Source organism: Panthera leo, chromosome B2 (assembly GCF_018350215.1).
Source record: "Panthera leo isolate Ple1 chromosome B2, P.leo_Ple1_pat1.1, whole genome shotgun sequence".
Classification (NCBI taxonomy): domain Eukaryota; kingdom Metazoa; phylum Chordata; class Mammalia; order Carnivora; family Felidae; genus Panthera; species Panthera leo.
Window position 1 is genome coordinate 40,573,195 of NC_056683.1, and position 24,672 is coordinate 40,597,866.

Below are 24,672 nucleotides of genomic sequence, written 5' to 3' on the forward strand. Positions count from 1 at the left end.
CTTTGAGTCTGCCTACATTTTCTTTGTTTTGTTTCGCACACTTAAATGCCATGGAAATGTTCCCCATGTCACCTTGCTACAAATAAAGTGGAACATCTTTATTAGCTTGAAAATTAAGAGGCTTATATTATTAGTGTCAGTTATGGCCATTAGCCAAACCAACTTGACCTTACCAGAGAAAGCTGGATCATCATTTCAGCTGATTAAGCTTCATATTCATTGGCTGCAACAGCTCGTGAACTTCTGAACCATTTTGAACCTCGAATCACTGGGGAAACAGAGCACTCAAAGTCTCTTCCAGGTATATGACCTGTCTTCAGGTTTATACTCTTCTTGCTCTTTCTTCCCTGGTAATCTTCAGGTCCTTGTTCTTACACACTCCCCAGACATTCTCTGCTTATGAGAGACACGTGGAGGAAGGAAGCTATGTCCTTAATTTGCAGGAAAGTCATTGCCTACAAGAACTCTGCTGTGCTTTTCAAAATCCTCTTAAAACAGAAGGCATAAACTAAGAAAGCAAGGTTTCCATGTGTTCTCCCTGTCTTCTAGCTTTTAATGCTGCTCCCAGCTTACTGTCTTCCCTGGTCCAAATGTCAGCAGTTCCAAGGGTCAGTAAGCCCTCTGACACACTCCTTGCTCTGTCCTTATTCTTGTTTCTTTTAAGTCAAGTGTATTAAGGTATTTTACAAATAGTAAAATTCATCCTTTTTAATGGACAGTTTTATGTATTTTAACAAAGGCATACAACTACTGCTATCAAACAGAACAGTTTTGTCTGCCCAGGACGTTCCCTCAAGCCCCTTTTGTGGTCACCTTCTTCCCCGGTCCTGACCCCCAGACAACCACTAATCTTCCTGTCCCTTTGTTTTGCCTCTTCCAGAATGTCCTATAAATATGTATCACATGTAGCCTTTTGAGCCTGGCATTTCTAAGAAGACTAATGCATTGGAGAGTCATCCGTGTTCCTTATGGTTGCTGAGCGGTGTTCCACTGTGCAGATGTTTATGCAGTTATCAGGTGTGAAGGACATTTGGGCGGTTTTTGGTGATTATGAAAAAAATGAAAACATTATTGTGCAGGTTTTTGTGTGAAACTACATTTCCATTCCCCTTGGGTAAATAGCTAGGAATTTTCTCCTTCTGTCTTAACCTGCTGTATTCCGTCTTTGCACAACATTCTCTAACTTTGCTGTTTATATTCATCCTCTGTTTGGAAGGACAAAACACCATCAGAAGTTAAAAGACTAATGTTTCCCCCTCCTTCAAGCAAATCTCCTGTCCACTGAGGACCAGGAAGGCATCCCTCTCCCCCTGGTCTTCCATACCATTCGCCCCCACATTCCTGTCCCTAACACACGGTGCTGCTGGCTGGCCACCCTGTCATCGGGAGCCGTGTTCTCCTCTAGTAGCAAGTCAGAGACCTGAGTTGTCTTGGTCTCCCTTCCCTCCCCCACTCGGCCCTGCTCCTGGCTAAGCTGCAAACCTGCTGGCCTAGCATTACAGGTGCCCGGACAAGGAGGGAAAGGGGAGCGTGCCGAGCAAGCACCTAATCTTATTAACCTATATTGAGGTTACTTGGGGTTTATTTGCTGGTGGTTCAGTCCTGGGCTTGAACGTGTTGCAAGAAGCTATGGGTTCTTGAACTGAAGCCACAGATTCCAGCACACTTGTCTTCCTAAATGTTCAAAATAAGCAGCTAGTACCTACTTCTTCACTCTGGAGAAAGTGTTTTAAAAGTGGAAAAGGCCTAATGTGCTGTCTTACCTCTCACCCTGCCCCAAGGAAGGGCTGCCAGACTTGAAAACCTGGTTGAGTCCCCTGGGAGAAATGAATTTATACTGGTCCCAGGAAAGCCTGAGGTTAGACACAAGGAAGACCCAGGTCAGAGTCTTGTTGGCCGCTACCTGAGAAGCCCTGTGAAGTGCAGCTCACCCTACGTCTGCTTAAACCAACTGGGGATATTTATCATAGGGTCAGTTCACCCTTGGTCCTCCCAGCAGCTCTCAGATTCTAAGGTTGCTTACATCTGCCCTATAACCTGGCCCCACAGAGACTTGTGTTTCCTTGTTTGGGAAAATACGTTTTGACCAGAGCAGGGAAAAATGGTTTGGAATTTTCGCTTAAATCACTAAACTAAGATTCCACACATGAAAATATTAAATAAATTCAGCTCTGGTCTGAACTGGTCAATGTGGAGAATATTTGGGATAGCCTTATAATCAGTGTTCTTGCAGATGAGATGGTGAGAGGGAGAGGTGATGCCCTGACTGGTAACCATGCTTCCCTTTAGGGTCAGGTTCAGTTGGGTTTTGTTAACAAATACTGGCTAGAATTGGGAATCATGTGATAACATACAGTCGAATAGGCTAAGACAGTGTTCAACACAAGTGATTTTCACACAATATAATTTTTAATGTCTATCGTACAGCTGTTAACAGCACAGTTACACATGAGCCTAGAGCAGCACTTTCTCGATGATTCTCAGCACTCCCGAGGGGAGAGAGTTCCAGGACCCTTGTCAGAGGTGGCTGACTACCTCAGCATTTTCAATGTGGACCATTCTTTGGTCTCAAGGAGACTCCAAAGTCTAATTAAATTAAACCTGGGGCCAAAGTCTGAGAGTGTCCAAATGTTTGTTTTGTTCTGGTTTGGTTTTTTGGGGGGGTTTTTTTGTTGTTGTTTTTTTTTTAGTATTTATATATTTTTGAGACACAGACAGAGCCTGAACGGGGGAGGGGCAGAGAGAGAGGGAGACATAGAATCTGAAGCAGGCTTCAGGCTCTGAGCTGTCAGCACAGAGCCCAACACGAGGCTTGAACTCACGAACCCGTGAGATCATGACCAAAGTCAGATGCTTAACTGAGCCACCCAGGTGCCCCAAGAGCAAGAGTGTCCAAATGTTTTAATGCCTGGGAGAATGAGAGCCCCAGAACATGCCCCAGGCAGCACCCAAAGTCTTATTGTCTCCCCACTGAACACTCAGCACAACAATGAAGCCGTTCTCTCCTTCCCCTAAAAGCTTCCCTTTTCTCTCTTCCCTGAAAGAAGGTAAAATTTCTCTTGGAGTCACTAGCTCAGGAAGATGGACTGAGTTTCAAAGAATCTTTAATACAGAGGCATTCCAGAAATACTGCTTTGCAGGATAGGTATCTGGGGAAGGAAACAGGAAGAAGCTTCCAGAGGATGCTTTGCCCTCCACTGTAGACCATTAGTGTCACCCGTGTGGGCTATTGTGGCCACCTGTGTGGGTCTAAGAGGAGAGGCCCAGTGTCCAGAGGGTAGACTCTTGTCTCATTGTTACTCCTCTTCCAGTGAAGAGCAGCCACCTAGTCCAGTGCTTCCACCGACAAGCCAAAGGAGGTCACCTGGCACTTCAGGGGCGTGATGTTGCCGGAACAGCCAACAACCTGACTTCCTCAGCCCATAGCTCACTCCAGGCTAAGCGAGGGCATGGGGATGTGACACAAGAGTAGCCTTTAACTATGTTTTTGGTGAGGAAAATAATCCCCTGTCTTTAAGTTCTCTTGCCCCATGATTGAAGAATTCCTCTCGTGGGCCCTCAGTGCTTTGGAGAGCCCATTACTCTTAGAAAAGTATAACTATCCCCCGCCCTGCACAATTACACAAGCAAAATGGCTGTCCTGTCAGTCTTGGCATTTAAAAACAGAAGAATGACGACATGGCCAGTACATTTTTCAGACTCCTGTGCTTATGCACCAAGTGACACTTTGGATGTAGAATGAAACAACTTGGAGCCTGTAATGGCAAACTCTTAAAAAGGGGAGTTGCCCTCAGTGCAGCCAGTAGTAGCCTCAGGGTGGAACTGAATTCATGTGCTATGAAGAGTGATCCACTGAGAGGCGCCCTGAGTCCACCATGAGGGCATATCGGGAAGTAGTGGGCCTGAGCCGGGGCTCATTCACTAATATTTTAAGTCATTCAATAAATCTTTGCCAAATGGTTTTAGGGACCCTAAACTTTAAATCCCACCATCAGAAAGAGTCTCTGTAGTAAGATGGCTGCCCTCCTTGGGAGATTCAGATTGGATAAGTGGGGTATCCGCTTTCTTGGAGTCCGCTACTTCTCAGTGTTCAGGAGGGGAGGGGGCCCAGGGCCATCAGCCAGCCTCTGGGGCCTGGCCTGCGTCTGCACCCTCGGCTTCCACCTGGTTACTCTTGCCCAGCTTTTTCAAGCTCTCCAGAAAGGCCTTCCAAGTCTCCGACACGCTCTTTTCCAGAAGCCAGCCCTCACTCTCGCACTCAAGGTCTTCGGGGTTCGACACACTTTCCAGTGCTGTGTGCAGGTAGCGTAGGCCAATTGTGATGGACACCTGGTGGGGAGAAGAGACTTAGAGGAGGTCTGGGAGAAGTAGGTGGGGACTGAGGTTGTTAGGAAACCCTGGAAGCCACCAGCCTCTTCACCCCGGGGGCCCTTCGAGTGTGACAGGCTCTGCTGAGTCTGGGTTGGTGAGGGCCTGCCCACCAGCCTGGCCTGGTGCTCAAAATAGCTGTCTTTTCTCCAGCCTCATCTCCAGCCCTATTCTCCTGCCTTTCTGGCCACCCTGGGCTTCTTTGGGTCCCATCCACACTTTCTTCTCACCAGCCTTTACCTCTTGTTGTTTGCCTTAAATGTTCCTCTCCACGCTCCCCCTTCAATTCAGCTTCAGCCCTCAGTGAGTGACCCTGCTACCCATTCTGCCTCCTCTTTCTCTCCAGTCTCACCCGTTCTGGGGGGATTAGTCCTAGGTTTCTCCTCCTTGCACGCCCATCCCGTTCCTAGCACATTGTTTGGCACATATGAGGTGTTGGGTAAACTATTTGCTAGACAGAATTAAAAAGTCACCTCCTTTTCGGCAAGCAATATTATCATATGTGGTTTCCTTCTACTTCTGCTATTTTGATTAGTGTGGGGATGAGCGGGTGATTTGTTTGCGTTTGTTCACTAGCAGTCGCTGTAGCAGGCTGTGGTGCCAAAATGCCTGGGTTCAAACCCCAGTCCTGATACTTAGCCAGCCATGTGAGTAAGAAACCTCAGTTTACTCATGTGGTTTGCAAATTTTCAGATGGAGTGTCTCCTGCCTCTTGTGCATGCTGTGACATGTCAGGATGTGTAGAGCATTGTACGTGGTGCCCAGTAAGGATGAATAGATGTGTCAGCTGTAATTGGTTATTAGTGTGGTAAGTACTGTTTGCATCTTTCCAATGTATCGTGTTACCCTTTGTTTCTACATAGATTCCCGCTTTACTCTCTTACATTTCTCCTTTCGTGGTATAACAAACTCTGAGCTGGCGAGGCCTGCTCATGGAGACCGTCCACCCCCGATGCATCTTGTTCACTCAGTCTCCCAGCCCATAGAACAGCACCCGGTGGTGGTAGGGCTTCAGTAAACATCTACTAAATGAATGCTATGGGAGCACTTTATAATTGCAGTGGTGGATGACATTAGTGATTGATGTTTTAGGTTTTCGTTATTGTCATTGTCCGTTGAAAGTTTACTATAATGTTTATGGTGAAAAAACTCACCTCCTCCAGGACGTCCTCCTGGTGTACATACTCCTACTCTGATTCCCTCCTCCTTTCCTGAAGTAGGCCCACTGCTGCATTATGAATTTTGCACTTGGTCATGGTCCTCCCTTTGGTTCATGAGTTAGATGTCACCTCCTAACTGGATTGTGAGGCCCAGGAGAGCAAGGCTCAAGCCAGAGCCCTATCTTACTTTAGCCATCCTCATGCCCATCACAGAGCTCTGCTAACTGAAGGCCTCAGCTAAAAGTCAAGAGCATTTACTCCCTGTTCCCGGTGAGCTGGTCCTCATCTCATACAGTCACTAGCTTCCTGGAAAGGCGAGGAAACTGAGAGGCAGCCAGTGGAACCCTGTTTTCCCACTGTTAGCCTTTCAGTCTTTTCATGGGTTTTCAGGGTACATGAGCTTCTGACCTTCCAGCAGTAAGCTTCTCACCTCGCTCTACCCAGTCATTCCCAAGACTGTGCCTCAAGTAGTCAACAACCAGTAAAACGTCATTCATTTGCCTTGACATGAAAAGAAACCCTCCCTTCCCCAGCCAGCCTACCCCCAGACAATACAGTACCTGCAGTGTGATGTGGTGAGTTAGAAGTAGTCATCTCAGCCCAGGGCACAGCTACATGTTAAATTCCATAGCACTAAGGGAGCGACTTACTTAAAGGAAACTTTCAGTGAATCTCCTCTAATGGGCAAACTTTCCCCACTGATATTTCTGGTTTTGGACTTCTGGATTTTGGAGTGGATTTTCTGCTGCCAGCTGAAAGCCAGAGCCCCTGAGTCACCCTCTGTACCACCTTGGTTTACCACTCACAAACACTTGCTCTCATTCAGCACCCGGGACAGCGCCCAGCACTCAGGTGTTTAAGAAATAACTCAGATAAATGAATGAATGACATCTTGCTACATCCCAAGTTCTGTACAGAGAGGAATTAAGCCTTATAGGTGAAATCAGATAAATCCACAAATAGTTCGAATAACAGGTAAATTGCTACCAGAATCTTGAGAGAAGCACAAATCCAAATAGCTCCCATTTCCTGGACATAATACATATCACCCCCTGTTCCCCCCCAGGAATCCCAAAGCTAAGTGCTGTCGGTCCCATATAAAGAGATGTTAAGTAACTTTCCAAGACCCCAGACTGAAAAAACAAAGGCACATGATGAACCTCTAAAACATGCAAAGTGAAAGAAGGCAGACAGAAAAGGTCACATATTTTCATGGCATTTATATAAAATTTTGTCCAGGATGGATAAATCCACAAAGCTGGAACACAGATTAATGGTTTCCAGGGGCTGGAGGGGTGGGAGGCAGGGGGGCGGGAGATGGGAAGTACACTGCTTAATGGGTAGGAGCTTCTCTTTGGGAGTGATGGAAATGTTTTACAACTAGATAGAGGTGGTAGCGGATGTTGTAGTAGTTGTACAACATTGTGAATGTACTAAATGCCATTACATTGCTCACTTTAAAATGGTTCATTTTCTGTTCTGTGAATTTCACCTCTATCAATTATTTTTTGAGTGACAGGAAAGAAACAAAAAATAGTAGAGGTGCTGGGGTTTAAACTTAGGCCTGCCTGCCTCACCCACAGCAAGGCTGAGGGCTGCTTCTGAGGAGAGAGGCAAGCGCTCCAGGCTGGGCCCCACCCATTAAATCCAAAAGGGGCAGGTGACCCCCATTCCCCTCGCCCCCAGCTGGCCCAGAGCCTACCTCAAAGAGCCAGACGAGGAGTGTGACGGCACCCATGGAGTTCATGAGGCTGCCGTAGTAGCTTAGCAGGGCGGCCCTGCAGCCACGCACCCACAGGTTGAGCTCCTCTGTCTGGTGGTTGTAGCTGTAGTGAGCCGAATTGTTGGTGAGCTGGTACTGAATGCAGGGCCGTGGCGAGTTGGGGTTGCAGCAGCTGAAGGGAACACCATCCACCAGGTATCGCCCATCCACATTGCTCTTGATGCGACTGGAGGAGAAAGATTAGGGGCTTCTCAGACTTCTCACCAGGGGCCAGTTCCTCCCATCCCACAGCTCTGAAAAGCTGTAATATTCATTCATCCATCCATCCATCCATTCATTCGTGAAATAATAAAGGCACCTACTATGTGCCAGCCACTGTTCTAGAAGCTGAAGGTGGAGAAATGACACTAGAGAACCAATGTCCCTACTTCCTAGAGTTTGTGTTCTTGAGGATTGAGACAGATGATAAACCAAGAAGCGAGTAAATAAGGAATACAGAAATGCATCCAACCACGTTTTGTACTGCCAGGCCTCTGCATGCAGCAATTTCTTGGAACCATGTCAGCCTGGTAGGACAGGTGGTGACTGGAACAGGACTGCCTAGCGTTCGTGGCCAACAGCCTTTGCCCCCCAGCCCCTCTGCAACCTTACCTCTAAAAAGTCACTAGGGACCAAGGCTCCCTCTGGCCAGATGGGTTCTGTTCAGTATATATTTCCAGAAGGCCTGCTGTAGCCCAGGGCCTGTGCAGGGACAGGGAATGAGACTGGAAACAGTTACAGTCCTTGCCCTCAACTTGCTTGCTGTCCACAGTGAACTCTGCCCCTAGCCAGGTGGGATCTCCTTACTCACCTGAAGGCTGCAGCCTGTATTACTTTTGCACTTCCATTTGTAAGTATATATTTGGTTAGGGTGCACCATACATTCATGTGGGTTCAGAATTCAAAAGGGGCAGACATCTTTACTCTGAAAGTTCTCCCCATCCTCATCAGGCATCTGAGTGTGTCCTACCTGACCTGAGTGAGGTTACCCAGGTGTCTTTATGCACCAGAATTCATCAAGCTGCACACTTAAGATTTGTGCACCTGAGTGTATGCATGTTATCTTGAATCACAAGGTTTTTTTAAGTTGCACAGACTTTTACAAACATGAGAGTAGAAAGTATAAGAATAGAAATGTAATTATTTAAAATAGAAACTATAATTCCAATTCTGGGTATCTATCTGAAAAAAATGAAAACATTAACCTCAGGGGCACTGGCTGGCTCAGTCAGTGAAGCATGCAACACTTGATCTCGGGGTTGTGAGTTCGAGCCCCACATTGGGTATAGAAATTACTTAAAAATAAAATCTTGAAGAAGAAAAAAAGAAAACATTAAATCAAAAAGATACATGCATCCCTGTGTTCATTGCAGCATTATTTACAAAAGTCAAGACATGGTAACTACTTAAGTGTCCATTGATAGGTGAATGGATAAAGAAACTTTGGTACATACACACACATACGCACACGCAAGTGCACACACACACACACACACACACACACTGGAATATTATTCATCTCTATAAAAAGAAATCTTGCCATTTGCAAAAATGTGGGTGGATCTTGAGTACATTATGCTAAGTGAAATAATAAAGACAAATACCATATGATCTCACTTACATGTGGAATCTAAAAACAAACCAAAGAAAGTTGTGGTTGCCAGGACAGGTGTGGGAGATGGGCAGAATGGGTGAAAGTGGCCAAAAGTCCTGGGGATGTAATACACAGCATCGTGACTATAGTTAATAATGCTGTATTGAAAGTTGCTAAGAGAATAAATCTTAAAAGTTTCTTACCACAAGAAAAAAAAATTCTGTAACCTGGTATAGTGATAGATGTTAACTAGATGCATGGTGGGGCTCATTTTGCAATATATGCAAATAGCAAATCATTATGTTGTATCCGAAAACTAATGTTGCATGTAAACTATACCTCAATAATAAACATAAATAATAGAAACTGTTTTCAACATTCATTGAAATGATAATTGCAGTGTTTAGCTTCGAAATGTCCATGTTTAATCTCCAACTCATTCTTGTCCCTTGGCCTCCAGATCCCCCCAAACTGTAGCCAACTGTCTGTCCTTCTAAAAAGACTTCATACCTGATAAGCAAACACAGATTCTGCAAATGTTTTTTTTCTTCTTGTTTTTTACCCAAATGATAACGTCCTGTCTTGAACCTTTCTTTTTTCCCTTAGCAGTATCTTAGAGATTTTTTATATCTATCAATAGAGAGTATTCTCCAGGTTTTTAATGAGGTACACGGTATTGCCGTTGCACAGATGGTCCTGGGGCACTAGTCAGTTCCCTACTGATAGATGTTTAGGGCTTTCCCAATCTCCTGTTAATTTAAACATTGTGCATATAGTGGCTATATCTAGAAGGTAAATTCCTAGAGGGGACATCCCTGCATCAAAGTGTGGATCCATCTGTGACTGCCCTAGATCCCTGCCATATTTCTCCCTGGCGTTTGTAGAATCATACCCCCAACAGACATGCACAAGAGAACGTACCCTTCATGCTGTACCCACACGGGTTCGATTTTTGATCTTTGCCAACCTGAGAGATGAAAAATAGTATCTCAGGGTTGTCTCAATTGCCATTTCTCTCATTATGAATGAAGTTGAGTATCTTCTGATATGTCGAAGAGCCATTTGTGGTTCCTTTTCTGTGAACTGTTGATCAGTATGATTAGGACTTTAGGAAGGTTCTGTACAATGTGGCCTCCTTGGTTCCAGAAAAGTCCTCACCTGGGTTCTGGTGACCATATTTCCAATGGTCTGCAGTCCCTGACCTCTACTTCCTAGACAGGACCCCAGCCGAGAGAATGGGTGATCCTGGGTGCACAGGACACCTGAACTTACTCCCAGCTCATCCCTCTGGACAAGGTCCTTACCCTCTCTGGGCCTCAGCTCCCTCATCTGTAAAATGGAGTTGACATGAGGATCATATGAAGGGATGTGTGTAAAAGGTCTTAGAAACGTGGCTGGCACATAATAAGTGCACAGCGAATGTGAACTCATGGCTGAGGCTGGGCAGGGTGGAGGAACGAGAGCCTTCACATGTGCTCCGTGTGCCCTCAGGCAACAGCTGTGGCAATGGAACAGACCATTCAACACCACTGGGCAATAGTCACTTGTGATCGGGTGGCAGGGTCTCTGCCAACTGTGAGGAAGAGGCTCTGAGAGCCTTCTGTGAGGATAGCAACCATGTCTGTGAGGGCAGAGCTCACCCCTGGCCTGAGGCCGTATCAGACATTTGTCACTGGCTGAAGTGGTTGCTACTGAAGTACTTACTTGAGCCCAACTGAGTGCACCAAGAGCACGGTGGGAGCAGAAACCACTCTGCTCTCCCCCTGCAGCCCGTAACTCGGCACCTGGCGGCGGGGCCCGAGGTGGTCCCAGGTGGGAGGACTGAAGCAGAAGGGCTGTCAGTTTGGGTCTCCTGCCCCCCTCTTGAGGGGCCAGTAGTCCCTGGACACCTCAGCAGACAGTAGTCTCCCACCGATGACCAGCCCCGGCAGGCCTCTTTGAGGCTGGGGTCTCCGAGCTCAGATGCTCTTCGTCCCTCTGCCTGACCTGCAGGCTGTCCCTTGGGCCTGCTCCCAGCACCACAACATCCCACCTGGGCCATTCCCAATGTCCCCATGAGAGGAGTGGGTATAGTGGGAGGAGCCAGCCTTTGAGTCGCAAATCTACATTTCTGATCTGTGGGACTTCATCCTCTGGACCTGTGTGAGGTGGGGATAACTACAGCCCCCTCTCGGCAGCCGTGGGGAGCTTTAAATGAGGCAGTGTGAGGAATGTGCTTGACACAGGCCCTCAGAGAAGGCCCCACGCAGAGCCACCTGGGCAGGACCTTGCAGTCCACCAGATTGTTCTATGGAGGCAGAAGTGGTGCCCTGAGCAGGGCAGGGCGGAGCCTCACCCAAAGCCAAACAGGAAGTGGAAGACCAGCCCACAGCAGTTGCCCACTCCTCCTCTCAGAGTTTTTTCAGAGCCTCACAGGTCTCTCTCCTATGTGTTGGCTTTTCTATTTAAACTTTGTGAGAAAGCGTGATTCCCTCCCTTGTTCCCTGTCCCAGAAGCCCTTTCCTGTCCACCATTCTCTCTCCTTATGCACTCTCAGGTGTCCCTAAGCTGGGGTAAAGCCTACAGACTTGCCCCATACATAGTACATGTGTATCTGAAGTGAAGGCCAGGCCTGCAGTTGTGTGGGCTGAGGCCAGGAGAGGCTCTGAGCTACCCTCACTCTGCAGACTGGCCTTCTGGAGACCACTTATCTTCCCACCTCACCTCACTCACTGCCCCAAATGGGGAAGCCACCTTGCTAGTCTCCTTAAGGCAGAGCCGTGTCTCCCCCCCCACCCCCCCAACCTCCCCCTCGCAGACTGGGGATTCCTCAGGTCAGGGCTTGTCTTGCCTCAGACTGAGGCTCCCTGAGGACAGGGTTGTCTCCTGCCTCAGACTGGGGCTCCCTGAGGGCAGAGTTGTGTCTCCTGTTTGTGTCCTCCCTCAATACCTACAGTACTTTATATCCAAAACAGGTCCTACCTTAATCAAGACCCTTACAAGCCCTGGTGAGCCCTGAGCAGAGCAAGATTTGTAGCCTGGGAAATACTCTGATATAAATAGCCAGCTCACCACCTAAGGAGCTTTGTCTTAAGAGGGTGAGTGGGGCCTTAATCTGTGGTTAGAACCAGGACAAGCACTGAGTAAACAAGGTGATTCTTCTACGGGAGAGGGAGGGCTATTTCTAGAATTGCGGGACTCCAACAGATCTCAGGCTGGGGGTCCGGGGAAGCCACAACCTCCATGAAGCCAGGCCTGCCTCCCCCATGCTAACCTGGGTCTTCTCCTCAGGGAGCCCCAGGCTGAGGAGAAGACACACCCCTGCCTCAGGGAGCCCCAGTCTGAGGGGAGACACAGCCTTGCCCCTGGAGAGCCTCAAGCTGAGGGGAGACACAGTCCAGCCCTCAGGGAGCTCCTAGCCAAGGTCTAGTCTTCTTGAGATGTCTATAAATTGTCAGGAAGAGTGAAAGGAGCCTGTAGCCTGTAGGTTCCCCGGGTGGGATGAGAATGAGAGGGCTTGGTGCCAGCTTTTCCCTCAGGCTGAGGGCTCGAGGCCAAGCCCTCCTGGCTGACGGTTTCTGGTGCCAAGGCCTTTTACCCCGAGACACTAAAGCTCTGCTTATCCAGAAAGCAATGGGGACCTTGAAAGGAATTGTCATAAACTAGCTGAAGACTTCATGTCCCTCCTCATGTGATGCAGTAAGATATACACAGGGCACCCTAGGAAGTGTTCTTGCCAAAACCAAACCTGAATCCAAGCACACCTCAGCCCTGACTATTGGCTTGTGGGGGAAACACAGGGGACTGAAGAACAAGTTAGATGACACCACTTGGCTGCAACTGCTCAATCCAGAATGTGAGGAATGAACTCTTCAGAACAAGTGGCCCAGTTCCTCCAGTACTCACATGGCTGGACAGTAACCGTTACAGAGAAAAAGAGATGAAAGAGACCAGAGAACCAAATGCAAAGTGTGGACTTGGTTTGGATCCTGATTTGAACAAATCAACTGTAAAAGATAGTTTAAAACAATAAGAGAAAATTGAACAGACCAGATATTAGATGAGATTGCTGCTGGTTTTGTTGGGCATGATTACTATTGTGCTTATATCAAACAAAAACAAAAAAGCAAAAAACAAGCAAATCCTCTGTACCTGTTAGAAATGCCTCCTAAAGTATTTATAGGTGAAAGGAAATGAAGGTCGGGATTTGCTTTAAGATACTCAGAGGGTAGGGGCGCCTGGAGGGCTCAATCGGTTGGGCGTCTGACTTCGACTCAAGTCATGATCTCACGGTTCGTGAGTTTGAGCCCCGTATCGGGCTCTGTGCTGACAGCTCAGAGCCTGGAGCCTGCTTGGGATTCTGTGTCTCTGTCTCTCTGCTCCTCCTCTGTTCATGCTCCATCTCTCTCTCTCTCTCTCTCTCTCTCTCTCTCTCTCTCTCTCTCTCCCTCTCAAAAATAAACATTTAAGGGGCACCTGGGTGGCTCAGTCGGTTAAGCATCTGACTTCAGCTCAGGTCATGATCTCATGGTTCATGAGTTCGAGTCCCACGTCAGGCTCTGTGCTGACAGCTTGGAGCCTGGAGCCTGCTTGGATTCTGTGTCTCCCTCACTCTGCCCCTCCTCTGCTCTCTCTCTCTCTCTGTCTCTCAAAAATAAATAAACATTAAAAAAATAAAGTAAACATTTAAAAAAATAAATCAGTAATAATAAAAAAAAAAAAAAGATACTCAGAGGGGATAATGTGTCTTTGGAAGGGGGATATAGATGAAACAAGAAAGCAAAAATGTGCATATTTGTTGAATCTAGGAAAGGTGTACATGGAAATTCAGGATAATCTCTCCGCTTTTGTGAATGCTTGAAAGTTTCCATGACAAAAGTTGAAATCCAATAAAATAAAAGAAGCGCTGGCTGAGAACTCCAAATCTGTGTCTCGATAACTTGCTCTGAAGAAGATTCAGTCGCTGAGGGAGGCAGCATCCCTGGACTCTGCTCCTCCCTCCGAGGGCCTCCCCCAGTTATAAGGGAGCATCTCCCCACCCCCAGAAGCACCACACCAGAGCCAGTGAGAAAGTAAACACAGAAGGCAGAGCAGAGCCCAGCCTCACATGCCCAAGGCCGTGGGGAGCCTGGGCGGGATCTCTGGTTCCTATGCGGCTACCTCGTGATTTTCTGAGACCCTGGCACAGAAGCACTGGAATCTAGTCACGATCCACAGAAGTTTCTCAAGCATCTCTGCCCACACCTTCCAGTGTCCCTCTGGAGGAGGACAACATGGAGGACAAGAAGGGGTGAGAGGGGACAATGAGGCGCCACCCCCAAAGTGGCCTGGAGAATTTGAAGTTTCGGTCAGTTAGGGCATAGATTCATTTAACAAGGAAACTGTACAAGGTGACTTTAACATCGCTGCAAAGCAGCACAGCAGAGTGGGAGGAACAGAATTAGAACCTGGCACTCCATACAGTGGGAGATTCTTTGTCATCGAAAGGAAGGAAGTTCTAACAAATGTGGCAACCTGGTTGAACTTGGAAAACGTTATACCAAGTCAAAGAAGCCAAGCCTGGGGCCGCCTGGGTGGCTCAGTTGGTGAAGCTTCTGACTTCGGCTCAGGTCACGATCTGACGGTTTGTGGGTTCAAGCCCCATGTCAGGATCTGTGCTGATGGCTGAGTTTGAAGTCTGCTTTGGATTCTCTCTCCCTCTCTCTCTGCCTCTCTCTCTTTCAAAAATAAACATTAAAAAAAATTTTTTTTTAAGGCCAAGCCCAAAAGGACCAATATTCTGTGATTTCATTCAAATGAGATGTCCAGGAGAGGGAGGTCTATAGAGACAGAGAGGAGATTATAGAGCAGGGCCGTGGAAGCTAGGGAGTGAAAGCTGGAAGGTACAGGGTTTCCCTGCCATGTGATGAGCACATTTTAAAGTGGACTGTGGCATTGACTAGTGGCACAGCTCTGTGAAGAGGCCAAAACCCATTGAATCATCCACTTTAAATGAGTGAGTTGTAAGGAATGTGAGTATCTCAATAAGGCTGGTTTGTAAAAGTGTACCCCCCCCCCACCGCTTCCTGCCGTGAGATCTAACCTGAGGCTCAGATCTTTTATCTATCAAATAGAGATGACAATACCTGCAAAAATTACAGACGCCCCAGAGAGGGGTTTTGTGCAGAATAAATGTGGGACCTGGCAATATAGTGATAAGGGGCAGAATAGGGGGGTGGGAGATGGCCACTGGGCTTTTTGAACCTGGGACCACTGGAGGGGTGAGGGGTGGGGAGGTTGTCAATTCTTATAAAAAGCCTTCAATTGATATTGTTTAGATCAGGAGCCTTCAGGAAACAGCCCTTGATCTTAAAGATTCCCTTGAGAAATCTCCAAAAACCAGCCACCCCTCCATGCTTGTCGGGACCACAAGCTCCGTGCTCAGTTTCCTGGGGGACCAGTAGTGGGGGGCATACCTAAGGAGGTCCTAGGGAGCCCTGTGGGCAGGAACCCAGCCCTGCTCTCAGGAGCTGGACTGGAAATGTTCCCTGTAGCCCAGTCCAGCGAGGTGTACATGGTGTGAAATGGGAAGAGATCCCCCACAGCCTGCAGGAAGGACCAGAAGTCATGGGCACTAGGCACTGCCCACGCGGAAGGCCCAGTGTCACTGGAGGATCTCGGTGCATTTTCTGCAGACTTCCCACCCTCTGGCCAGCTCACTGCTCCTGGGATCGCCTCCCAGAGTCCTCAGGGTCAACCAGGAGACTGAGGCCCACCCCAGCCTCTTTGTTGGCCTCTCTGAACTTGGTGGTGAAAGGAAAAAGAGAAAAAGATTAAGCATTCCTTTTATTTATTTTTTTTTTTTTAACGTTTATTTATTTTTGAGACAGAGAGAGATAGAGCATGAACGGGGAGGGGCAGAGAGAGAGGGAGACAGAACCGGAAGCAGTTTCCAGGCTCTGAGCCGTCAGCCCAGAGCCCGATGCAGGGCTCGAACTCACAGACCGCAAGATCGCGACCTGAGCTGAAGTCGGCGCTTAACCGACTGAGCCACCCAGGCGCCCCTGAAGCATTACTTTTAAAAAATCTTGGTGGAAGGGGCGCCTGGGTTGCTCAGTTGGTTGAGCGACCAACTTCAGCTCAGGTCATGATCTCGCGATTTGTGGGTTCGAGCCCCGCATCGGGCTCTGTGCTGACAGCTCAGAGCCTGGAGCCTGCTTCAGATTCTGTCTCCCTCTCTTTCTCTGCCCCTCCCCTGCTCATGCTCTCTCTCCCTCTCAAAAACAAATAAACATTAAAAAAAAAATCTTGGTGGAAGAATGACCCAACTCCCTCAACCTGCCCTCCTGCTAGGCCCCACCCCTGCTTCTCTTTGCTTCTGCTCCTGGATCCTCGCCCTGAGGGTGCTGCTGAGAAAAGCCAGAAAAAGGTAAGTGCTTACCACTTCTCAATGCTTGGCCTCTCAAAAAAAAAAGAAAGAAATACACTTTATATGGTTCAGGGGAGGATTTGGGGAGTCAGCTTTGTCCGGTAAACTTAATAATCCTCCTAAGTAAAGCAGTGAAGATAAGAACAGGAAACAATTTGAGCGTCCAGGGAAAGGGAGGGAAAAAGTGCCTCTCCACGTTGTCTCATTCATTTCTTCCTTCCTTCTTCCCACCAACAGATAAAGGTTGTGCCAGCGCTGGCCCTCAGGCAAATCCAGCCCCATGAAGCTTTCTAGACACAGCACCGAGGAGCCTGCCCTCGCTTACAGGTGTTGCCCACTGTCATTAATGTGAGAGTTTGTGGGACACAGTGAGGTGGTCCTCTCTCTGCAACAGTGACCCTATCAGGCTGTACCCTCAGCAGCACAGGAGTGTGACTGTAGGTGAGGCATTTCAGGTCTACCATTGTGTCTTGAGACCAGCTTTGTGGCAAGTTAAAACCAAGGTACAGTTTCTTCCCGGAAGCTTAGCCTAAGGGAAGTAGGAGAGAGACAGAGGGGCAAAAGCCTCAAAAGAAGCTTGGTATTCTAACAGAAGCAAAGAAGAACAACCTAAGGTCCTCCCTGAGTATAATATGATGCACCAATTAAACATGATCATTTTAGACAAGTCCTGGATGACATCACTTGCATGTAAAATCTGAAAAGCCAAACATCTAGAAACAGAGGCTAGCATGGCAGTCGCTGAGGGCAGGGAGAGGGAAGGGAAGAGAGTGGTCAAAGGTTACAAACTTCCAGTTTTAAGGTGAGTAAGTTGTGGGGATCTCATGTACGGCCTGGGGATCATAGTTAACAATACCGTATTATGTGGGAATGCAAGCTGGTGCAGCCACTCTGGAAAACAGTATGGAAAAAACTAAAAATAGAACTACCCTACGACCCAGCAATTGCACCACTAGGCATTTATCCAAGGGATACAGGTGTGCTGTTTCGAAGGGACACATGCACCCCATGTTTATAGCAGCACTATCGACAATAGCCAAAGTATGGAAAGGGCCCAAATGTCCATCGATGGATGAATGGATAAAGAAGATGTGGTATATATATACCATGGAGTATTCCTCGGCAATCAAAAAGAATGAAATCTTGCCATTTACAACTACATGGATGGAACTGGAGGGTATGATGCTAAGTGAAATTAGTGAGTCAGAGAAAGACAAAAATCATACGACTTCACTCATATGAGGACTTTAAGAGATAAAACAGATGAACATAAGGGAAGGGAAACAAAAAGAATATAAAAACAGGGAGGGGGACAAAACAGAAGAGATTTATAAATAAGGAGAAAAAAACAGGGTTACTGGAGGGGTTGTGGGAGGGGGGATGGGCTAAATGGGTAAGAGGCACTAAGGAATCTACTCCTGAAATCATTGTTGCACTAGATGCCAACTAATTTGGATGTAAATTTAAAAAACTAAAATTAAAAAAAAAAACAATACTGTATTATGTACTTGAAAGTCGCTAAGAGAGTGGACCTTGAATGTTCTCGCCGCAAGAAAGCAATGGCAATTATGTGCCGTAATGCAAGTATTAGCTAATGGTAGGGTGGTAATATAAGTGTATCAAATTAATGCCTTCTGCACCTTGACCGTACATAATGTTACTTGTCAATTATATTTAAACAAAGCTGGGTGGGGGGGGTGCATAATTGTTTTGGACATTATGCAAATACTATATTATCAGATTACCAAATGGGGTGCTCAGTTGTATTTATACCATGGTTACAGTATTTATTATGTAAGTGTTCAGGTGACTGAACAGGAATGTGGAAAAATGAAAGCCATTTTCTTTTTTGTGGGTGAGAACCTGGCTTGAATTCCTTTTCCTGTTTTCGTTTCTCTTAATGTTGTCACCATATTTTCTTGTGTAACAGAGAAACTGTTCAGGTCACTGGAGTTAAGATAGTTTCACTCCAACAAGTTGGTATGAAGCATGGAGGTGGGGGGTTTTGTTTTGGGGGTGTTTTTTTTTTTTTTTTGCTTTTAGTTTGTAAGATTTTATTTTTAAGTAATCTCTGTACTCAACATGGGGCTCAAACTTACACCCTGAGATAAAGAGTCTCATGCTCCGATTGAACCAGCCAGCTACCCTGCATGGAGGTGGTTCTGATCAAGCTTACGGTTTGACTGAAAATTTAGACCTGCCAACCACTGAGAGTAGAGCAACCTGGAGAATTTCTCTGCTCTAGGACAAAAGGAGATTTGGGGATTACGGAGAGATTCTGTAAGTCTCTCCAATGACAAATCGGTGCAGAAGGCAATCAAGGAACATGACAGGAAAAAAATGATAGCTCTTTCTTATTTGCTCACAAAGGCTGTTTGTACCTTCAGCTTCTCCTCCTCTCCCACCCCCATCCCCAGGAATTCTGCTCATCCCTCCTGGGGCAGCTTGTGCAAATCATGCCACCTTGTGCCGTCCCTGCAGGCCTGTCACCTCGGAAGGGCAGAGCCATTTATAAGCCTCTCCTTAACTAGGGATTTGTAACAGTAATCCTCACCCACGGAAAAAATAGAATCCCAAGCAATGACCTTCAATCTGACTTCCCTTCCATGTGAGGTGCAGCTAAGCTAGCCATCTGGGCTTCGTGGGTGTTGTCCGGGCTCTGGCCATGCCCTGCTGTTAGTATGCCCGGCACCCTGCATGCAAGTTCCCTTGGACTTGCCCGCCTTACTCAGGAAAGCCATTCGGACCCCTCGCCTCAGCCAGGGAAGGGGTTGAGCGGGATGGAAAGAAGAGGTAAAAGAAAAGCCAGTGTATCAGGACCGGCTGCCCTTTCCCTAGAAAATGACCTGAGACCCACAACGGCGAGTCTCTTGGGAAGAACAGTGTGCTGGAGTGAGCCGCTATTACCTCTAGCACAAAGGATGAGTTTCTCTGTTCCTCACCAGTACCTCCCTACATCACACTTCAGGATTTTATTTTTACACACACCACAAATACTTCAGAAACTTTATCGCCTCACACTATCATGATTCAAGAAATAAACACCAGCAGGCATTTAATAAGCACTTGCTGTATGCCAGACGCTAGACAGAGCTAGGAGGTGACCTCCAAGATTATCTGTTCCAGGGGTTCCTGGCCAGCTCAGTTGGAGAAGCACGGGACTCTTGATCGTGAGTTTGAGCCCCAGGTTGGGTATAGAGATTACTAAAAAAAATAATTAGTTTAAAAAATTATTCCAATGCCTTCATTTTAAAGATGAGCAAGGAATGGGGCGCCTGGTTGGCTCAGTCCGTTAGGCGTCCAACTTCAGCTTGGGTCATGATCTTGCGGTTTGTGGGTTCAAGCCCCACATCGGGCTCTGTGCTGAGAGCTCAGAGCCTGGAGCCTGCTTCAGATTCCGTGTCTCCTTCTCTCTCTGTCACTCCCCCTCTCCTGCTTTGTCTCTCTGTCTGTCTCTCTCTCTCAAAAGTAAATAAACACTAAAAAAAAATTTTTTTTTAAATGGGCAAGCAAGAATCCAGAGTGGCAAGCCACTCACCCAAGATCACAAGCTAATTTACAGCCAAATTATACAGCCAAACCTACAGCCTAGACTTCCTGACTGCCCTGTCCTCTGCTCTTGCCACCACACCCAAGGACGAACACCTTGAGAGTGGATGCTGGTGTCAGAAGGTTGGAAAACAAGGGAACTCACCAGGGAATTTAAGCTTCTGGGACTGAACCCATCAACATCGAGTGAACAAGACAAAAAAGCCAAATAACGTCTCAGTAGATGTCATCTATGAGTGCCTCATCCCTACGGTATGAAGTAGACACACATGCCTGGCTGGGGCTTCCTCCCTGGAGACTCCTGTCCAAGCAACTTATATAACTTGACACCTTCCTCCCACCTTAGCCGGACATTAGGTTGAGTGTGTGATGCCGCCATCTTTATAGGTCAAGAATGTTAGCATATTGGCAATTTCATATGGGCCAGCTGAATCCAGCCTCACACACACAGTACTAAGTCGTGCACACAGAGCACCCCATGGGCCTCCCGAGTCCCCAGCTAGCTCTGACCCCAGGACTGGAGAGCACTCACTCTTTGACTTCTTTGGAGGAGAAGTCCAGGTAACGATTGCTGATCCACTGAATCTCAAACCAATCTCGAAAGCCATTGTTGCCGCAGCATTTGAACTCGATCTGTAGCAGGTCGATGGTCTTCTTCATGAAACACCGGCCGGGGGTGTCTGTGTCTCGGTAGTACTTCATGCCATTCTTGAGCCCGTGGGCCAGGGTGCTCTCCAGGGAGCCCCGCATTAGGAAGCAGCAGAGGGCCACCAGGAAGAGGACAATGTTGAAGAGGACACAGACGACCAGATACGACTTCAGCCAGGGCTTCCACTTGGCATACTTGGAGGGGTCCAGGGCGTCATAGCAGATCTTGCCAGCCAGAGAGTTGAAGACGCAGGACAGCACCCCCATCCCTATCAAGGAGTTGGGCACAAAATGGCTCTCTGAATTATTCATCACATCACTCCTCTTCCTCAGCTCGATCTTAAGGAACAGCCCTAGGCTGAAGATGACGATGCCAGCCAACACGGAGAGCCAGTTCATAAGCCAGAGCCCTTGGGCCAACTTGACCCGCTTCTTCTGGTCAAACTTGACTTTCAGCAGCGCCATACTTGCTGGGTGCAGTCTAGGCAGCTTCCCAGGACACAGCAACCACTCCTGACCTTAGTGAGCCCGGGGCTGAAGATTCAGGGCCTTGGGAAGGGAGCAGGTGGCCCACGCTTCAGGGAGCTGCTCCGGGAGCTGCCCATGTTGAGCCCCTTAGCCCGGGACCCCCGTTAACTCAGTAGTGGTAACAGGGGCCTCAGAGTCGCCGCTCATGAAGGGGCCAGTCTCCGCGGTGTTGCGGCAGCGTCCTTCCCAGCCAAGGAGGGAGAGCCTGAACGCTGCAGATTAAAAGTGGGGTCCACAAGACCTCACGCTAATCTCTTTAGCCAGCTTCATCCCATTAGATAAAGCCGTGCTAGTTTCAGAACATGGCCAGAAGGAGCTTCCACGAACGCCCCGGAGCAGAGAGCTCTGGGTTCAACATGAAGAATCAGGAACAGAAACAAGACTGGCCAGGGGAATGGGCTCTCCCTGAGGTCTGGCTCAGATCACGGGTCTCCCCAGAAGCCCGTTTCCAGGCCAAACTCCTTCAAATCTGAAACTTTCTATGAGACAAAAGACATTGTCATCCTAGTTGAAAAAGAAATGACAGGGGCGCCTGGGTGGCGCAGTCGGTTAAGCGTCCGACTTCAGCCAGGTCACGATCTCGCGGTCCGTGAGTTCGAGCCCCGCATCAGGCTCTGGGCTGATGGCTCGGAGCCTGGAGCCTGTTTCCGATTCTGTGTCTCCCTCTCTCTCTGCCCCTCCCTTGTTCATGCTCTGTCTCTCTCTGTCCCAAAAATAAATAAAAAACGTTGAAAAAAAAAATTTAGAAAAAGAAATGACAGATTGTAAGAAAACAGTTACAACACGTAAAAAAATAAAAAATTAGTAAGCGTTTGTTTTTTTAAAACCCCCACAATTGCACAGTCAAAAGATCAAAAATTGACTGGCAAAACAAGTAAAAGACAGGAACAGATGATTTATAGCAGACAAACTTGAAAAGTCCAATCTGGAAAAGATGTTCAATCTGAGTAGAACACAGGGAAGTGCAAGTAAGATAATAAAAGACCAAATTTGATCCATTGGATTGAGCATCTATCAAAATTCTGTCACCCAACAGTATAAACAAAAATAATAGAAATGGAGATAGAAATGATGAGTCTGTAATTTTTTTTTTAATTAGCAGATTTTATTTCTTAAGGCAGTTTTAGGTTTACCAAAACCAAAAAAAAATTTTTTTTCGAGGGGCACCTGGGTGGTTCGGTCAGTTAAGCATCCGACTTCAGCTCAGGTCATGGTCTCACGGTTTGTGAGTTCAAGCCCCGCGTCAGGCTCTGTGCCAACAGCTCAGAGCCTGGAGCCTGCTTCGGATTCTGTGTCTCCCTCTCTCTCTGCCCCTCCCCTGCTCGCATGCTCTCTCTCTCTCTCTCTCAAAAACAAACATTAAAATTTTTTAATTGGAAAAAAATTGAAAAGAAAGTACAGAGAATTCCCATAAACTCCTTTCCCACAACCAGTTTTCCCTAGAATTACCATGTTGCGTCTGTGTGGTACATTTGTTATAACTAATGAACAAATATTGGTATTATTGTTATTATTAACTAAAGCCCATAGTTTACATTAGGTCTTGCTTGTTGTATTTTACATTCTGCGAGCTTTGCCAAATGCATAATGTCACACATCCACTATTATCAGATCATATAGAATCGGATAGGAAAATTTCACTGCTGTTAACAATCTCATGTTCCACCTATTCCTTCCTCCTTTCCTCCCTTCCCAACTCCGGGCAGCCAGGCTCTACAGTGTTACCTTTTCCAGAATGTCATATAATTGGAATCATAGCCTTTTCAGACTGATTTATTTCCCTTAGCAGTATGCACTTGGTGTCTCTTCATGTCTTTTTTGTGGCTTGATGGCTCATTTCTATTAATTGCTGAATAATATTCCACTAATATGGATATACCACAGTTTATCCATTCACCTATTTAAGGGCATCTTGGTTGCTTCCAATTTGGGGCAATTATAAATAAAACACTGCTATAAATCCTTGTATGTGGGTTTTTCTGTGGACAGAACTTTTAAACTCATTCGGGTAAATATCTAAGAGTACAATTGCTGGGTCATATGGTGAGAGTATGTTTAGCTTTGTAAGAAACTGCCACATTATCCTCCAAAGTGGCTGTACCATTTTGCATTCCTACCAGCAATGGAGGAGAGTTCCCGTTGCTTCACGACCTCGCCAGCATTTTGGGTGTTAGCATTCTGGATTTTTGGCATCTCACTGTGGCTTTAATTTGCATTTCCCTGATAACATATGATGCGGAGCATCTTTTCATATGTTTATATGTCTTCTTTGGTGAGGCCTCTGGCCCAGGACTTTTGCCCACTTTTTAATCGGGTGGTTTTGGGGCTGTTTTAGGCTGTGACTTTTTGGAGCGTAATTTATCTATCTCCATTAAAATCTAAAACACACATTCCCGATGACTCAGCACTGCCCCTTCTCAAAGAGTCTATGCATAAGCACAAGGAGTTTTAAGAACAAACCAAGTCTGTCCTCAAATTTGTGCCCACCTAATACCATGCTGCCCATCAGCTCAGGGTAGTAAGTGGCTCAGCTCTCCCACATGGAACCTCCTTTCTTCCCTTATGTGGGGAAAATTGGATCCACTACATCCACTATTCGCATGCTCCTCTTTAAGATCTCCAAATTACTAAGAATCAAACGAGTATTTCTCCAGAGAGGGGACATATGGAACAAAGCTATAAGACGTACGTTTTTTTCCCTCCAGCTCAGTCACCTGAGAACAAAACAGCTATTCCATTGTTCCACTCAAATTTGAACTCTATTTTGGGAGTGGCCAAGGCCAGGTTCTAAGACACACAGGAAAATTAGTCTTATTGTTTTATTGTCACACCACATTTTGGATTGAAAACAACATTATCCGGAGTGATCACTCTTCTAATAACCAAGACTTGGCTTCTAAACAAGCTTTGCCTCTCCAAGGAATTTCAACACTTCACCATCGGAAACATTGAAAAGAATGTACTGCAGTTTCCAGAGTTTGGCCTTGTTTTTGGGGGTTTTTTTTCCCCCAAAAGAGAATGTTCAGACAACCAGAAGCATGACCGGACTCAGGCGTCACACACACAGAATCTGAAGACGCCTGTCCTGAGAGAAAAAGGGTGTGGGTGACAGTGAAACGATCTCAGGGAACTCCTTTCCAGCACACAGCACGCATGTGGACAAGAGAAATCAGAGGGAAGGAGAGAAAGAAAAAAATTAATGTAGAAACAAGAAACAAAAATATAAAAATAGTTCTCCCCGGGATAACCCGATTAGCCAAGGGCCTCTTTCTCCTCAGTTGATCAGTTGTACAGCGTGAGGAGGGACAGAGTGGAGCCCCGGGCTAGTCTGTGGATGCCCCCTGGTGGCCAGAAATAGAATGACTTCATTGTTTGGAAAAGGGGAGATTTCCCCTCTCCAGCTAGAGTGGGGCCATTGTCTAGAAAGGAACAAAGAGAAAAAACAGACATTAGAAATGTCATTGGTAGGGGCGCCTGGGTGGCTCAGTTGGTTAAGCCTCCAACTCTGGCCTAGGTCATGATCTCGTTGTTCCTGAGGTCGAGCCCCATGTCGGGCTCTGTGCTGACAGCTCAGAGCCTGGAGCCTGCTTCAGATTCTGTGTCTCCTATTGCTTCTCCGCCTTTTGGCTAAGATCAAGTGCAGATTCTGTGTCTCCTTCTTTCTCTACTCCTCTCC

The 24,672-nt window shown here is 47.0% G+C and overlaps 1 protein-coding gene across 1 annotated transcript; it reads right to left on the bottom strand.

The window, feature by feature from the left end:
• Window positions 1–3,498: 3,498 nt before the first annotated feature.
• On the bottom strand, window positions 3,499–20,992 carry PRPH2 (peripherin 2). The gene is made up of 3 exons (XM_042938789.1): window positions 20,353–20,992; window positions 7,231–7,477; window positions 3,499–4,329 (listed from the first exon to the last, which is right to left on the bottom strand). Exons 1-3 carry the CDS (start codon window positions 20,931–20,933, stop codon window positions 4,117–4,119), a joined length of 1,041 nt encoding a protein of 346 aa, XP_042794723.1. The 5' UTR covers window positions 20,934–20,992; the 3' UTR covers window positions 3,499–4,116.
• Between the last annotated feature and the right edge of the window lie 3,680 nt (window positions 20,993–24,672).